The sequence below is a fragment of the Hippoglossus stenolepis genome, chromosome 11 (assembly GCF_022539355.2).
Source record: "Hippoglossus stenolepis isolate QCI-W04-F060 chromosome 11, HSTE1.2, whole genome shotgun sequence".
Lineage (NCBI taxonomy): Eukaryota > Metazoa > Chordata > Actinopteri > Pleuronectiformes > Pleuronectidae > Hippoglossus > Hippoglossus stenolepis.
This window is the reverse complement of record NC_061493.1, coordinates 9,544,537-9,562,403: the sequence shown is the minus strand read 5'-3', so window position 1 is coordinate 9,562,403 and position 17,867 is coordinate 9,544,537. Positions and strand designations below refer to the sequence as shown.

General features: G+C 41.4%; 1 protein-coding gene across 1 annotated transcript; it reads right to left on the bottom strand.

Moving 5' to 3' along the window:
* Positions 1-447: 447 nt before the first annotated feature.
* Positions 448-16,459, bottom strand: scinlb (scinderin like b). Its single transcript, XM_035170159.2, has 17 exons — positions 16,339-16,459; positions 13,501-13,688; positions 11,332-11,486; positions 9,101-9,262; positions 8,115-8,264; positions 7,587-7,676; positions 7,125-7,257; positions 6,313-6,401; positions 5,933-6,148; positions 5,713-5,846; positions 5,416-5,506; positions 3,994-4,164; positions 3,729-3,903; positions 2,733-2,848; positions 2,504-2,581; positions 2,359-2,419; positions 448-1,262 (listed from the first exon to the last, which is right to left on the bottom strand). The coding sequence occupies exons 2-17, from the start codon at positions 13,679-13,681 to the stop codon at positions 1,102-1,104; spliced, it is 2,163 nt and encodes a 720-aa protein (XP_035026050.1). The 5' UTR covers positions 13,682-13,688; positions 16,339-16,459; the 3' UTR covers positions 448-1,101.
* Positions 16,460-17,867: the final 1,408 nt, after the last annotated feature.

The window sequence follows — 17,867 nt, the reverse complement described above, 5'->3', positions numbered from 1 at the left end:
ATCGACCAATCAAAGCCCTTTCTAGCATTGACTTACACATTCACACAGCACTTTCTATATCCCACCACTCACACACTGCCAGCATAGCCGTCAGGGGCAATTTAGGGTTCAGTGCCTTTGCCCTAGGACACTCCGGCATGTGTAGGGATTGAACCGCCAACCCTCTAGTAGACAACCTACTTTACTTTCTAGAAAAAATGTGTCGCCACATCCTGAAGGACAGCACATCTGTGAGCTGAGCTTTCATGTCTTCTTAGACAGATGGTTTGAGCTGCCACGAGATCCCTGTGTCTCCTCCTGAGAGCAGGAGGAGAGAACCTCAGCGAGAACTGTCTCATAACCCTCCTGTAGGTTTGATTCAAATTTGCGGGAAAGAGTGTGTATTTAAAATGAATCTGATTCATTTATTCATCAGCCTTGAAAATGTTCAAATAAGAGAAAATAGCCTTGAAATCCTGGGAGTTTTATTTAAAAGCCGTCCACATGAGCATGTCAGGGTAATTTAATAAAGAGTATAGACACAAACAAAATGTGTGCATACCACTGTACGCCTTTTAACATTTAAAAGCACAGAATATGAATAAAAAATGCACCATGCAACTTCTGATTGGTGTACACAACCAATGATAGAACACATGTAGTAAACTGAGCTCATAATGAAAAACAAAGGGACTGAGACAGAGTATGATGGTGACCTCTGAACACAAGTGAAAGAGAGCAGATAGAAACGGATCATACCTCCAGCTGTCTAAAATGGCTTCCTTTCCTATTTCCTAGTCATATTAGGGCCTCAGAGGTGATTTGATTAATATGTAACAAGCTAGCAACAAGCTGTTGGATTCAACCGACCGCTTAACCATCAGATACAGGTGACGTTACAAGAGGAAGTCATTTGAATTCTGATGGTGCTGCGTTCCAGTTCTTGAAGTCTTGTGCGCTGCACCAAGACCAAGGCGTAGAGGCAGCCATTCAACCGGACGACGGTCATAATAACATCGGTTTTGGCACTTAGGGACTTAGAGATAAGATGAACACGGCAGCAAGAGGAAGTGCTGGACAGGTAAGACGTCAGAGGGGGAGGAGGAGCCGGGAGTTTTGCGTTCAGAAACGACTACGGATTGTGTCCATTGGATCTGTCTCCCACATCTTGGGATCCCAAGCCTGGAACCAGCCAGTGAACGTCGGAGGTTCTGCTCCCTGTTTGATGGTGCTGATGGGAAGTCCTTTGCGACCAGATGGGTCTGAGTCTACGTACTCTTTTGCTACATTCAGAGGTAGATATAGAGGGAGGGGTAAGACACAGACAGGAGACAAAGTGAGAACATGGACAAATCTGACAGCATCATTTAACGCTGAGAATCAGTAGATTTAAACCTGCATTCATTGATTTTTGCTCACTTAGTTGTAAACAAATCACTGACTTAATACCACTTTGTAAAGCTCATAGGGCAGATAAAGAGATACGGACAACAGTTGCAGATACACTGAAGCAGTATCTTTCATTTGGAGTTGTGTCTCTGGCCACCTGACACATGCAAGTCCAACACTCACTCGCATTTTAGCTTTAACTCCTGAGGGAAATTTCTGAAACCCGACTTGTTACACACTCGCCTAAGTTTTCCAGCTAGTTGCTAACTGTGTCTTTCTGTTGTTTGGAGCCAGTCGGGTAGCATTATTAGCTGAGAGTGGGTTTTAAAAGCGAAATAATTCTGCAGACAGCTGCCTGCTACAGCCAGAGATGAGCTGCTGAGAGGAAATCAAGGAAATGTTGGTAAAACCAAAACATTAATCCCAAAGAGGATAAAAAGCTGGATTGACTAAGATAATTTTTGAGAGTTTATTCATATAAATGACACCTTTCCTATTATGTTTGTCATTTTGCCCTATTGTCAATATAAAAATGTGCATTATTTCAACTTTAAAACTTTGTAGCCAAATATACACAAACTTAAACATATTATACAGACAATCGTAAAGGTCCATAAAGGCCATAAAGGTCTATACAAGCTTTTTTGTTGTGTATTTGAGTCTGTTTTTATATTGACAGGGTGTCAACACTTGAAAATGTGCCATTAAAGCCTAATTTGGGGTTAATCCTTTACTAACACATTTGAATTAAGACACTGAGTCCGAGAAACAGAGGCACAGTGTGAGAAGATAATTTAAGAATACACACACTGTGAAAATACAGATTTTCTTTTGTATTGTAAAGTGAATTTGTGTGATGCTTTGGGTGCCTGTTTAAGGTGCCAAGTGCCTTCAAACTCTTTAACTTTACATAAACCCAACATCTATGAATCTAAAATGTCATATAATAGCATGACGGTATAAACGTGTTAGAGTTGTAGTGCGACAAACCTATTTTGGGAGCTCCGCTCCTCTCCTCTGCGTTAGCATCGGTTCCGACCCAAAGGAAGATCTACAAGGAGGAGAGACACACTCACAGTCATTCAGAAAGTCTGGCAGAAGGGTTTTATGAGCAGATCATAAAAGAACCTCTCACCTGGTCCCAGGTATCCAGGATCATGACATCATCCGTGGCCAGATCTGACTGAGTCAAGTCTCCTGGTACTTCTTCAACCTGAGAGGCAGCAGGGAAAAAATCATGTGTTTAAGTTTGTAGAACTTCAATTTTAGCATTAGTTTGATATCATTGTGTTGATTGTGTAATAACATTTCCTCATCTGTTATTGTACATGTAATAACTCTTATCTTGTCACTCAGTGACTTACAGCAAGTCTCCCACTTTTGTTGGTGCAGCCGAACAGACGCGGGGGTTTGACCATCTTCTGCAGACTCTTTGACGTCTGGTAATCCTTCTTACCACCAAGAGCAGACCAGAAATCAGCTGGGAGGCAAAAAGTACAACAACCATCCGTTACAAGTAGTTTGTCACGTATCTGGGCTTGGTTTGTTTGAACAGGAAGTGAATTACATCCGTTTTACTTGGCGTTTTAATCTTTTTACGTCAAGCAGCACTTTGGTCTTATCAGGCCAATGATGAAAATTAAATCTGCATGGCAAAATACATCATGTAGCAATTAGATGTGACCATGAAACAGAGGTGTTCATTTTATCTGTTAAACTTTCATCATGACAACAGGACTGAATTGTTTTTAACCGACAGAGTTGTAATCAAATTAAAACAATGACTCATTGTAACTAAGTACCTCTGCCAAGGAGGTTATGTTTTTTTTTTATGTGTTTTTTTGTCTGTTTAAAAGGCTCCGCAAAAACTACTGGATGGATTACCACAAAACTTGGTGGAATCATTTAGAATGGGTCAGGAAAGAACGCATTATCACCCATTATATTACAGTATTTTGGTGCGGATTCATCTTTCTTAACATTTTTCTCAGAGAAAAATTCATGGATCTTAATGAAAGAAACAGACATTTTTAGAGGGCTGATATTTATGAGTGTGTGAAATTTGTTGCAGATCCAAATCAAGATCTAGTTTAAATGTGGCCTTGGTGCACTTCTAGTTCTAGTTTCCATTATGACTTTAAGTGTATAACTTTGGTTAGCTAACTATTCCATAATTGTCAAAATCAGACAATTGTTATCTATGTTATTGTCTAAAATGTCATCTTTGGCAGATAAATAAAGGAGCAGCCATCCTGGCTGATAGTCCACTGGTTTCCTTCCATTGGGGATAAGTGTTGAATATCAAGCTAATACTAACTGAGTCTTTTCTTTTGTTGTGTTACGTATAAGGGGACACCCACCTGGCTCCTTGCCCTCTGACACTTGGCTGGCTTTGCCACCAAAGAAATCCGCTACATGTTTGGCAGCTGCCGCCTCCTCATCACTGGCTCCGATGCCCCGCCAAACCACCACGCCGCTCTGGGATTTCAGCACGAACACGTCGTTGGTGTTCAGATTGGAGGCACAGACCTCGACCTGAGTAAACAGGGTGCAGGCAGATGAGAGGTGAGAATGATACATCTCTACAGCACGTCAGTTTCACAGGGACGTGTGCACACAGCTCACCTCCACAGCCCGAGTCGCACGGGAGGAGCTCTGCCGGATGTTGAAGAGACGAGTGCTGCTGGTCTGCGACTGGCCACCTTTGCGTGACGTCCCTCCGCTGTGGATGATCATGGGTTTGCCCTGGAACAGGCTCATCAGGTGGGGAGGCTCCTGACCCTGAGTCACTCTCACCTGTGGATGAAGCCATGAAAAATATTTCACTATGAAGGTTGGTGGCTCTTATCACTATTCTAGTGTAGCCTACATCTATGTAGAAAAATTGAATAATATCATATCAAATGTTTGCATGAATATGTAGATATAAATGACATATAAGGCAGTTTCGGGATCATATCTCAGTTTGTCAGCATATCAAGTAATATCAAATGTCTGGTTAAACTATTTTGCAGGTTTTAGCTCTATAAATTATATATACCCTAAATTTATTCAAATCATATTTATAATGCACTCTGTACAGTTTAGTATAACATGTCATGTAAATGGTGTGTATTAATACACAAACGGGAACTTGGGCACATATCAATGCTTCTTTGACTTTCACTGAGATGGATCAGACGACTGAATCAAGGGTTTAGATACTGTTAATAGAAGTTCATACAGTATCATACAAAATTCTACAGAAAAAAAGGACTGCTTCAAATGGAAGAAAATGCACATTTATGTTTCACAGTGGTATATCACCTATTAATAAGGCAGTTTTTCAGTACATGTGCAAAAGGTTTTCCTCTGTTTTGATGCCAAGATCATAAGAAAGTGAATAAACTCCTTCTTAAGTAAAATATCCAGTTATATATTCTTATTATTTGACTGGAAGATGAACTGTAGCACCGTTTCCTGGCCATTTCTACTGTGGCCACAAACATGTTGAAGTCATTTTGTGATATGTGGAGCTGCCGTAGACTGAGTCGAGTGGAGTCACAGAAAAAAATACAGTAACACTGCCCTCTGCTGGTTGTCCCAGGCTGTTTGTTTGTCATAGCAGAAGAATACATTTTCTAATGACATATTTATTTACCTTATCCTCTGTAATAAGTCATAATGAATAATTAATCTTTGTACCAGTTACTGTTTAATGAAGTAAGTGATAAAAGGGTAAACAGTTTGTGTTGTCATGCAAGTTTCAAGTTAGTTAATTTTGACACTATAAACTGCAACTTCTTACTTAACTTCCACAATCCTCTTCTCATTTTCAGAGAACAGGCAACTTTGTCTATTTGTTTCAGATTCTAAAAAGAAAAAATCTACGTTTTCAAACTTTCAAAAGCGTACATTTTTTAAATAATTACAAAAAAGAATAAATTCTAACACTCATGGAATTTTTTTTTATCATATAGTCAGATGTTGCAGATTACTGTGGGGTTGCACAGACTTGTTTTTACACGTTATGAAAAGGAGAACTGTGCATGTGCATCCAGCACTAACCTGAACTGGAGATCCTCCCATTGAGTCATCGAGCTTCACTGTGAGGAACGCAGAGGCTGCCAGTTCATCCACAGTGCACTTCAGCCCCTGCCTGTCACAGTGACACACACACACACATTGCATGACTTTACCAGAACTTTACCGGTGTGTACTGTGTGTGGTTAGACTAGGTGTGGTGTGGTATCATGTGAACGCACTCTTCCACAGTGTTGTAATTAATATTAGTATATTAGTTCATATAAAATTAGACAATAACAAGGTGCACACATGTTTGTGTGGATATTTATGTTTACTCACCAGGTGTATATGATGTGTTGCTCCCGGCCTCCCAGTCTGTAGCTGTAGAGGATGAGGTAACAGTCTCCGCCAAAGAAGTGGCCGTGGGATGACGGTTCCACAAGCGCCATTGCACCGTTGTCAACTCGCCAGATCTGAAAGCCAGACCACAATTTAAACATCTCACCAATCATACTGTTTTACCATGTTTCTTCTTTTTTTGAATAAACCATCATCGTACCTTGACACTGCCCTTGCCATCATCCACCATGCCGTGCTGAGCGGCCATGGCTTTGTTTGAGTGCAGGGTGGAGGAATCGAAGGGCACCTGCGCCACTTTTGCTATGCGGCCCATGGTGTAGGCCTTAGTGGGGCCTGTGGTCTCGTCCTTGTCCTTCCAGTCACCGAAGAACTGCTTGAACAGAGTCGTCTCGGCTCCTGCGGGAAGTACCTGGAGCTGTGTGGGGATGAGGGATTTAAATTGATGAACTCTGTGTGTTTCATTTGTTGCTTTTTGTCTTGACATTAAATCATATACGTGATTTTTTTTGCCACATTATTTTCTTTCTCTCAGTGTAACATTGCTGTAACAGCAGTTATTAACAACCATGTAAGCTTTACCTGTGTCTTATTACAGTATCCCTTGTCTCTGATGAACTGCAGACCTGCAGACATGGCTGCTTTACGCTCTGAAATGTTGGCCTTGGGACCTGGTTGGAAACAAAAACAAGGAGGACATGGTGAAAAGCCCATAATTCCCTATACATCATATTAAAGCACAAAGGTTTTGATTTTTTTATCAGGGCAGGTATGTATTATTAACTGGGCTAATCCCATCGCAGAGGTTTCACTGAGACCATATTCAGACTTTATATAAACATCCGTCCTGATTGTTCTGATTCCAAGTTAAAGTCTGAACACAGACACACACACACAGACACACACTGACATAAACATTGTGATTGGACACATTTGTGAACTCAGACTGGGTAAAAACGACATAATGTGGTTTTCACAAACAAATTTCACACATGATTATCTTCACATAGAGCGGGGACACGACATCTGATCACAAGTGAGCCGCCCCATTCAGGAGGCAATTAAATGTCCACTTGTGGTCAGATCTCTCAGGACATATGTTAATACCAGGTCTGAACAGGGCCTGAGACTAAGACACCTCCAGGAGGCTCAGACATTGATCAAAAATAAATGACTGTAGATTTGGTCACTCTCGCTGTAGCAGTTTAAATGACTGTAGAAGTATCACAGATATTTGACTGAATCAGGGGCAGAACAGCTGCTGTTCATGTGTTTAGCTTGGAGGCCCAACTAATTGCAAACACACACTTTCCACCTAACTTCTCTCTAATTTGTGCAGGAGAAAAAATATATGTGAGGAGGAAACTAAAAGGCTATTATAAGGCTGCTGGTACCTTTCCAGACAAAGATGTTCTTGTCCACCCCGTTGTCCAGGATGTAGCACTCCTCTGGAGACAGCATGGCCTGTTTGAAGGGACTGGACGGAGCCACAGGGGAAACCTTCATCGTACCAGATGCATCAGAGATCTAGAAAACAGAGCAATAGAATCAGCTACCGGCTCGGCAATGAAAGACTTCACTTCAAACGATCTCTCATTTTTACACTGTACATGCCTGTAAACGTTGGTCTAATTTTTGGTTTGGACAAAAGAAACATAAAGCCTGTTGGGTTCAGGCTCGGACAGCGACAGAAAACTGTGGCCCCCAAATATGTTGGTAAGTTTACACTTACTTGGAAACAGCATTCAGTTTGTGTTATTGAAGTTCTGGTTTTCAAATTCATAAAAACAGAAACACAAGAATACAACAAAATCTTACATATACAGTCAGTGAAATTCATCACTTGTGTCACTCACCATGTAGAGGGCGCCCTTCTTCCTGTTGGAGGTGTCCACCTTCTCATCATCAGGAGTGCCGGGCGCAATGGAGGATTTAGCACCCAGAGCCTGTACACCAACAACCAGAGGAAATTATTATTGTGTCCTCTTTTTATTATAAACATCACCTGTGCCTCAAGCTATGATAGCCTCGATGGTGGTTTGTTTCATAGACTATAATCTACAGCTTTACTAAGATTAAACACGATCTGATGAATCTGAAACAGACTCTGTGAACCATCCTGTCCTCTTCTCTGTCTCATTGGGCCTCTCTGCAGTTTACCTTCCTCTCTCATCATAAAGGGAGTGTTCACAAAAGCCACTTGGCACAGAATTGGCAAACAAACAGCAAATTACAAAGGGCCGCACTGTGTCCCGCTCGTTTCCCACGCTGACTCACTCGCTGGCCGTGAAATGCATCAAGGGCACTTATGGCTTCTGCTCTGGGGAGATCACCTTCAGTGCGTGGATGAGAAAAAAAAGGGAATGTCTGTGATTGTGCATCACCTCTATGACTTCTGCCGGCTCCTCCCCCTCCTCCACAATATGGAGTTTGGCTCTGCCGTTTCTCTCATTGTCTCTGATGTCGATGGCGACCCCAGAGGCCTTGAGCCGCTCGAAACGGTTGCACTCACTGCCACACCACTGGTAGACGTTCTGCAGGAGAGGAAGAGACAGGGAGCTGAGCGGAAAGTCCATCAAATTGTTGTCCTGGATGATTCGATGACCACTCTGGTTACTATGGTGACATGGTAGCAGGAAGTGTGTGTGTGTGTTTGGGGGGGGGAAGGCAAACACACAGCTCTTTTGTCAACAAAACTGCACCTGGTATATCGGTTTACAATTTTGTTTGTTTTAATAAAGAATAAGCTCATTACTTACTCTCTTTCCATCATATGAGCCACTGTGATCAGGTGACAGTGAAATAAAATGACAAAAAAATTGAAATTGCCAAATCCATCAGGCAAGATGAATTAAGAAAAGAAACAGCCGGCTATACCACTAACAATCAAAACTACTGTGTGGAGAGTTAATTACAGAATGTGAATGCATTGAATTTTTATTCCTGTGATAAATACTATATATATATATATATAAATCAATAATGACCATAAATATTATTCAAAGTGGTTTATGTAATAAATAAAGTCACTCTGTCAAAAAGAACCAAAGTATTACGGTGAAGATATGCTGTATTACAGTATAGTGTCTGACCTATGAGTGAGTGTATGAGTGAACAGGATATGAAGTAGTCCTCCAGCTTAACAGAAACACACACGTTGCATCAACCCTGTGCTATAAACATTCAACACACACACACACACACAACACATACACTCATATGGGTATATATTTTTTTACATTTCATTTGTTTCTATTTGGTCCCCATGAGGTTTCCTGGTCCTGACAAGGTCAGTGCTTCAGCTAGAAAAACTTCTAAAGAGGTGACAAAAAAGATTACACACACACACACAAAGAAAAACAGAGCTCACCTTCCCCAGGTCAATAATGAAGCAGTCTCCCTTGTTGAAGCTGCTCCAGGACATGTCCACCTCAGTGGCTCTGATGGCTCTCCGACCCTTGATGTGCAGCAGGCGCTTCATGCTCATGTCATTGGTCACCACATGCTGAAAACCTGAGGCTGCGCCCCCTTTCTGTGACAAAAAAAACCCCAATAATTCAGGTGATGTAAACTTCAAACTTCATTTGAAATGTGTACATGAGCATAGATAAGGGAAGAAAAAGTCACTAATTGTACATAATGTACACAGCTTTATTAGTCAATAGCCATAACAGTCACAACTGCCACACTGAGAGGTTTGAAGCAGGGTGTATGGAGTGGATGACTTCATGAGACACATGGGCTGTAGGATCAGGATGAAATGAGTTTGACACAACACCATAAAGCCACAAACGATAATAGGTCGTAAATCCCACTGCCAAATAAACCAATAAACCTTATCGAGTGGAGAAAATGAAAAGAACATGATGCCTGCTTCTGGGCAGAAGGAGGATCATGTACCTTGGCGGCTGGATTGTCTCTTGACGTGCCATCCTTATTGAAGCCATTAAACAAAGACATAAAATCAAATACTGCAAAAGTGCAACAGACACACTCTCAGCTGGACACATGTTTGATAGAGGATGCACATTGAGAAACTGAAGCAAACACTGTCAGAGAATCTTTACCCAATAAGGCTCGGTTAGCATGTGGAATATTGGCTGTGCAGACCTCAAAATGGAAACCACATTCATACTGTGAATGCTTGTGCCTTTGTGAGGGTAAAACTTTCCATGGCAACAATGCAGGCACTGTTTATTATAATGGAAGAGCTGTTTTCCTAACAGTGGAGTTACCAAAACTATGAGGAGATAATGAGGTTTGTTAGTTCTGTTTCACGCTTCTTTTTCTGAAGATCATTGTGTGTGTGTGTGTGTTCCTGTACTTATATATTTGTGAGGACCATTTTCCAGCATAGACCCTACATAGTGAGTGTACAAATGTGTGTGCGTGTGTGTGTGTGTGTGTGTGTGTGTGTGTGTGTGTGTGTGTGTGTGTGTGTGTGTGTGCGTCTGTGCGTGTGTGCACATGTGCAAAACAGTGTTTCCAACCTTTGCTAAAGTAGTAAACAACTCGTGGGGCTAATTACACCGAGCTAAAGCCAGGAGGGGGGTTGGATGGTCTTTATGGGAAATGGGAAACAGATGGCTGGTAAAAGTGGCTCAGCCTGTGTCTTTCCACATGTTTTCTTTTGAACAGGCTGGTTGATTCAGTTATAGTCTAACTCAGACAGTGGGACACACCCTGAATGGCAAAGAGGAATGTTGAGTCTCCTCTGAACTTCAGACTCATAAGCTTAGCAGCATGACAAAGTTCATGAGATGCTGACAATCATTAAACCCTGAGGGTATTTTGGGCTACATTAAAGTCAAAGAGAGTTCTGACACATTTCTATGTGAAGTCATCACAACTGTTACTGTTATTGTCGTAATCACTAACTTTGTATTTCTTAACAGTAAATGCTTATACTTTATCTATGCAGTCATTAATGCAGAGCGGTGACTCTCAACCTTTTTTTGCTCGTAAACCCTTTGTACAAATTCATTAAAATGGTGATTTTCCCTTTTTAAACACTGAATTTGAATATCTATTTCATGACAAAGAGACATTAGAGCGTTCAGTATTTCTGGATGAACAGGACTAAGAGTCTGCAGCCCGTAGTCAGTGGCTCTGTGTGGCTGTAATTTGGCACAGCAGTGCTTTAATTAACGTCAGTATGCTAACATGCTAGCAAAGACAATGCCAATATGTCGTTGTTTCAGCAGGTATAATACCATGCTTACCATGTTTAGCTGAGATTAGCGTAAATATATCCTCGTATGCTAACTTCAGATAATTAGCCCTAAATACAAGGCACAGTTACAACTGGTGAGAATATCAATATTTTTTCTAAGGCTATTAGACAAACTGGTGCTGGCGATCTAACATGGTGATGGGGCTGGATAAAAAGTGAATAGATTACCAAAGTTATAATAATTTAACCTCAGGAGAACATGAATGTGAGTACTACATTTAATCCATCCATTAGTTGAAACATTTATCTAGAGAGAGAGAGAGAGAGATAGATAGATAGATAGATAGATAGATAGATAGATAGATAGATAGATAGATAGATAGATAGATAGATAGATAGATAGATAGATAGATAGATAGATAACTCACCTTATACTTGATGCCTGATTTGAAGTACCCCAGAAAGGTGTTGGATTCGCTGTTCTGCAGCTCCCTGTACTGGACCGGCCCACCACCCAGGAAGTCATCCAGCTGCATGGCAAAGATGGCGGCTGATCCGCTCTCATCCTGCGAACACTCGTCCCCTGCGGAAACAAGACATCTGCACTCAAGTAACTCTGCTGCTGAATCCCTTAATGGCTCCACATGGATGCTGAAGGATCAAGTTTACCGCAGTACATTTCAGTTATTTGGCATGAGCAGAGCAAACTGCAGCACTTTGTAATTTCTGCAGTGGCCTTAACAGACCCCTGAGTCAGGACTGGAGTCTTTGAATCACATTAACCACATCTGCAGAGCTGCTTTGTATCCTGCTATTACTGTCAGATGGCACGCAGCACGGATAAAACTATTCCATGATAGTTTACATGACTAACATGCATCTCAGACACAGGGATTAATTATGTGCTCATTTATTTTTGGGCTAACAACTTTCAGATGGTTGCAGTGGCAGCAGATCTAAAGGGCCCTTTATGTGTGTGTGTGTGTGTGTGTGTGTGTGTGTGTGTGTGTGTGTGTGTGTGTGTGTGTGTGTGTGTGTGTGTGTGTGTGTGTGCGTGCGTGTGTGTGTGTGTGTGTGCTCGTGTGTGTGCTGCCACAGTATGAGACTTGGCAGGGAACACTGCAGACATGGTGGGACCAGCGCCTGTTTCTTGTGGCCTGCAGGGTGATTCCATATGAGTCATAGCTCAGTTTTGTTTAGGCCTTGGTTTTGTTATGTAACGAAAAATCTTTGGTTCCCGAGAAAAATATTTTGCCTTCGATCTAAAGGAGTGTGTCACCGTGCGCTCTGTTCAGGCTTGAACTGAGGGGACTGTCTGGAGAGAGGAATTTCACAAAGCGGTAAGAGTTTTAGAGAAGGAAATGTCCTATGCAACGAAGCAGCAAAGGATGTTTCAGCACTTAGATCAGAAGCCTCATCTAGTCTTCAGAGCCACGGGAAGTTTCACTTTCTGAACTCCGGACATTTTCCTGTAATTTTCCCAGAATGGCTGTATGTGAGAACGCAAATGTCCCAGTCAGTTACTCCAGACATATTCCACATTTCCTGCCCCAATAAAATGTCCAGAAAAAAAGTCAGATTGAGCCCATGTGTGAATACAGCAGGAGAATGTCTGGAAAATCACAGAAAGTGAGTGGGCGTGTTCATGAGATTTCACATAAAGTTTCGACTCCAAACTGGGAGAAAAAAAATATGTCAGGGTGAAAATGGGGTGCCATACAAGTAGAAGACGCATGCAAAGACGTCAACATGCAAAAAACCTTTGGTGATAAGAGCCAACGCCGCTTTCAATGTGCTACACAAACAAAAACACTACGTCGTGGAATTTATATGTCTTCCCTCCTGCAGTTCTACCCACACCACTACTCCCCTTCCAGTAACTTTCCCACTGTTTTCATTGGTGATCATGTCTGTAAATTGATTAAGTCTCATACCTAAAGCCACATTTGTGTGTTTATATGGGTCTAACTAGCAATACATGGATGTTTAAACTTATCTTATCTTATCTTCACTTTAGTATGCAACTAAGTTTGGTAAGGAACCGATTACAACACTGTACTTTCACCAACTTGAGCAGCCAGCGTTTTATCACCATTCACATGATATGAATTTGCTTTGGCAAGTTGTCATAAAACAAAGATGAAACAAAAACCTCAGGAACATAAAACAAGTTGGGAAAATCATAAAATGACAAATGACAATAAAACCTTCTATAACAAAGTAGCAGGAGAACAACACAAGCAGTGAAGCAGGGAATGTTCTGCACTGTCCACTGACTGCCTGCTAAGTTTTTGACGCTGCTCTCTTACTTTTTATGTTCAGTGGATAATGTGTCTGTGACCTGCACCCTGATCTGAGAAGTACGGCATTTTGCGCCCATGTATGCTTGAACATGTATTATTGAAGTGACAAATAAGGCTGATTCAATCTGCTTCTAAATGTGTTGTTGCATGTTTCTCAAAACTGACTAAATCCTTTTCATCAAGTCAGATAGAGAGGATTAGTTCAATAACAGCAAAGATGATATCTTAAATACTAAGGGGATTATTATAATGTGTTGAGCGCTCTGACGTGTTACAACAGTGTCTGTGTCTCACCCAGCCACATGTGTATGTTGTAGGAAGGTGCAGCGGTGGTGAAGAGCAGCAGGTAGGCGTCCCCGCTGTAGAAGTTGCCGTGCAGGGCCTTGGGAACCGGCTTCAGGTCCAGGCTCTCGATACGCCACACCTGCAGGCCCGGCTGCTTCCCCGCACCCACAAACTCTTTATGGGAAACCATGGTGGCTCTGAGGGAAGAGAAAGAGAGGGAGGGTTAGAAATTCAGAGGAGGTCAGAGGGAGGCAGGAAAAGACAGGGAGGGATTTCAATGTTATTGCCTTGTAAATGTTGCTGCAAATAGAATGTTGTCAATACAAACCCAACCCAAGGTCACAGGGGCAGACAGAGATGCAGGCTATTTGTGGATGTGTTTTGTGTTTTCATCTGTGTTTGTTTGTTAGTCAGCAGGATTACACAAAAACTACTGGACGGATTACCAGGAAACATATTTAGGGGCTTGGTATCGATGAGCGTGTGAAACTTGGTGCCGATTCAAATCGTGATCTAGTAGATTTGAAGGTTTCATTGGGGGTGTAGACTTTTTGCAGCCAATGTACAGTAACAAATAGGGTTAGAAACCTGTCACTGACACCAATGTGTAGCTGAGAAACCTAACGTGGCTTTAGCTAGAAGGCCTGTTTTAATATAAGGCCACTGTTTGGCCTATGTATGTGCTGTACAGAGTGTGATTTTAGCTTTTCATTGCTTTTTGTCTCATTACACAAAAATTACTGAACTGATTTTCTTGAAACTTGGTGGCAGGGACCAAGAAAGTATCATCTATCTTTTGGAGCTGATTCTATTGAGGGAGCAGATCAAGGATTTATTTTTCCACTTTCTTTTACATTTTAATAAGGACATTTTCCTACATTTGTGTGAATTTCATATGGAGAGTGCAAATATCTATAAACAGGCGAAATTTGGTGCCAATCTGATGCAATATGGTAATAAAGTGGACAGCCTTAGTAGAGGTGTGCGCTCTTTTCTAAGTGAAGTGAGATGTCTTTTTTTGGCATCAACATCATGACGTGTTTTCCTGAAAAGCAAATGCTTCAGTAGAGTTGAAGGTAGAAGCTGAGTGGGAACCAGTTAAGCTTGTTCTTAAACCAACAATTAGTCGGCTGCTGTCACATCTGTACATTATTCACATGCGGACTTATGGAGATGTTTAACTTTTCACATGAACTGGAACGACTCTTTAGCTTTAAGTGTGAAGGAAGGTTTGCCTAAAAAAACCAAACTTTAGATTATGATGATAGTGTTTGTTCTGCCAAGGTTGCCAGATTATACAGATTACAGTTTGCCCCGATTACACAAGAGCCAGATTACAAGTCGGTGCAGCAGCAGGATTATTGCAACGGAGCTGACGTCGGCTGTGATCTCAAAACCACGACAATTTCCACTTCCTCATCGCCGTAGCACACGAGAGCTCAGAAACCATATACTTACACTAGTGATCCACATGCTATAACCACAGGCTACACCTGCTTATTGTGCAGGGTGCATTATTTACACATGTTAAAATATGACATCACAGCTACCACCTGACAGGGCAGAGATAAAACAAACACATCATGATGGAGAATGATTGCTGTGGAGTTTGTTCAGCTGGTGGTTAAATGTAGCTCAGGTTTCACCGCAGAGAGGGAAAAAAACACTCAGTGGACTTCCTGTAACGAGATGATCAATAAATGCTGCATCATGGACGAACCCTCAGAGAACGAGAGTCTGGAGCCAAATGCACCATTAATAACACTGATGCACCAGGGGGCGTTACTTTGAGTTAAACGTCATACTTGCCAGAATGTACCAACTAGTTTTCTAATTTGTTCATGCTGCAAATGAAATTGAATCGAGAGAAGCAACCACTTTGTCATGTTTGACAACGGTTAATATTCGTCATTCAGTGTGAGGGTATGATTATTGGGGCGGGGGTGTACAGGCTGGTTCAGGTGTTACAACCCCTCCATCCTAACATAACAGTGAGGACAACACTGCTGGTCCACAGGGATCAGTGCAGAGATGTCTGCTGGGAAGAGCAGCTCTAATGAAGAGACTTCATGTAATCTGCTGTGGAGACTGATCTCTATTGTTTGAGTCATCTGCACATATAAGAATAACAAGACGAGACAAGACAAGACAAGACAAGTCAAGAGAAGAGAAGAGAAGAGAAGAGAAGAGAAGAGAAGAGAAGAGAAGAGAAGAGAAGAGAAGAGAAGAGAAGAGAAAAAGAAAAGAAAAGAAAAGAAAAGAATGGAATAGAATAGAATAGAATAGAATAGAATAGAATAGAATCCAGGACTCATTCCTGCTGCTTCCACATTAAGTCACATTTACTCTTTGGACTACCTCATGCCTTTTTTCTTTTTTTTTATAACTATTACATAACATCCAAACTACTACTTCCTACACTCTGCTCCGTTCATTCTCAATGTATAACAGAGAATGTCCCCTCAGACATACAACACAGTTTATCTCTATCATAAAACCCGAACTTCCTGCAGTGTAGTTCTGTTTCTCGTCCTTTCACTGGCTGTGCAGGAGGCCAGTGATCAAACAAATAAATAAATAATTCTGAATGGACGGACACTGAGTGCACATCTAGAGTTAAAATCACTTCAAACTTTAACTGGCCACACGAGCGTCCCAGTTCTAACAACACGAGCTGCGCAGCCAAGATCCTGCACCGTTTTCTCCTCAGTGTATAAACAAGAAGTGTTAAATCAAAGGGCATGAAGGGAGAGAAGGAGCGTGCGTGTTGACTGGAAGAAGAAGAAGAAGAAGAAGAAGAAGAAGAAGAAGAAGAAGAAGAAGAAGAAGAAGAAGTAGTGAACTCACAGTTTGCAAGATGAATCAGGCAGGAGGAGAAAGTGGAGCAGAGACGCTGGTGGAGGCTGTAGACGTGGGTGTGACCCGTGTGTGTGTGGAGCAGTTTTTATGTTTTTGTGTGCAGAGGAGGAGGAGGAGGAGGAGGAGGAGGAGGAAGAGGAGGAGGAGTGTTCACGTCTGTCAGAGGGGAAGGGGGGAGGAGCGCTGATTGGTCGACAGGAGACGCAAATAGAAAGATGCTTCAGTCAGCCTGTGTGCAGCCACATTTGTTCTCATATACATTTAATATAACAGGTTATAAAAAGTCTTCCTCTTCAGTTGCGTGTGAACCTGACTGTCCCTCAGGGCAGAGTGTAAGGTGTTCAGAGAGGGAGGGACACTCTGAGTCAGGATAAGGTTCCTCCCTCCCTCCCTCTGATTTCCTGAACTGAGGGATTTACATGCAAACATGCAGGAAGCAGCAGTGTTTTTCTCAACAATTTCTTGAAAACGTTTTTATAAGAACGAAAGAACAAGACAGAGCATGACGTCACTTACAGGTAAACATAGGTAGGACGTAGAATAATGAATAGTAGTATTTATTAAAGTGGTAATGGTAGTACAAATGATTACCATATCATAGGAAGAATTCTGTCAAACATAAAAAAATATATACATATACACCCAACAATATAAATGTGTTATATTGTTGGGAGTATATGTATTTATAATAAAAAATATTAAGAATATATTAATACTGTCATACAACCATCACTATATAAGAAGAAGAAGAAGAAAAAGAAGAAGAAGAAGAAGAAGAAGAAGAAGAAGAAGAAGAAGAAGAAGAAGAAGAAGAAGAAGAAGAAACTAAAATACAGCTCCAGTCATCAGTTTAGTTCATCATTCCATCTCTTCAGCATTAATTATCATCCTTCATGAAGTTACAGATGTAACATCTTTAAGGGGCTGATCCAGGGGCACTCAAACTATTCACTTACTAACAATGCTAACTGTGACAATTTAGATAAAAATAATTTAGATTTTCTAAGCTTTGCTTGAACAAGGAACCATTTTTTTTAAATATATTCAGTCATGTGTGGCTTTGCTCACAGCTACAGAGCTAAAAGCAAACAGGAAATGACTTAAGTGTGCATGTTACTGATTCAGGAGTCAGGCTTGGATGTTGAACATATGCTGTGGCCACTTTATGGCCTCTCGCCACTGCAGATGTTCCAAAACTTGTCAAATTTGTTCTTTGTGGTGTAACTCCTCAATGTCATGGTCATGTAAAATGTCATTGTCACAGTCATTGTGAGGTAACACCAAGTGCTTGTTTCTTCCATGAACAGGTTATATACAGTATTTAGGTTCCAAATATTGATCAAGAATCTTTTTAGAGGTCACACAGTCATACAGGTAGATATTCAATGAACACAGCTCAGGGTTAAGAGGCACCTCTTTACTACTGAGAAAATTGATTTAGCGTCCCGGCAGAAACAAAGGTTTTTTGGTTTTTAAAGCTATTTCAGGAACTTTCATAAACCCTCTCCAGCATGAGA

Excerpts from the sequence above, each read along its gene's own strand:
- scinlb (XM_035170159.2), bottom strand. The coding sequence starts at position 13,681 with ATGGTTTCCCATAAAGAGTTTGTGGGTGCGGGGAAGCAGCCGGGCCTG. Across the intron at positions 11,487-13,500 it reads CAACATACACATGTGGCTGG|GGGACGAGTGTTCGCAGGAT; the intron begins GTGAGACACAGA and ends TTGTTTCCGCAG. Across the intron at positions 7,677-8,114 it reads AGCCGGCAGAAGTCATAGAG|GCTCTGGGTGCTAAATCCTC; the intron begins GTGATGCACAAT and ends GTTGGTGTACAG.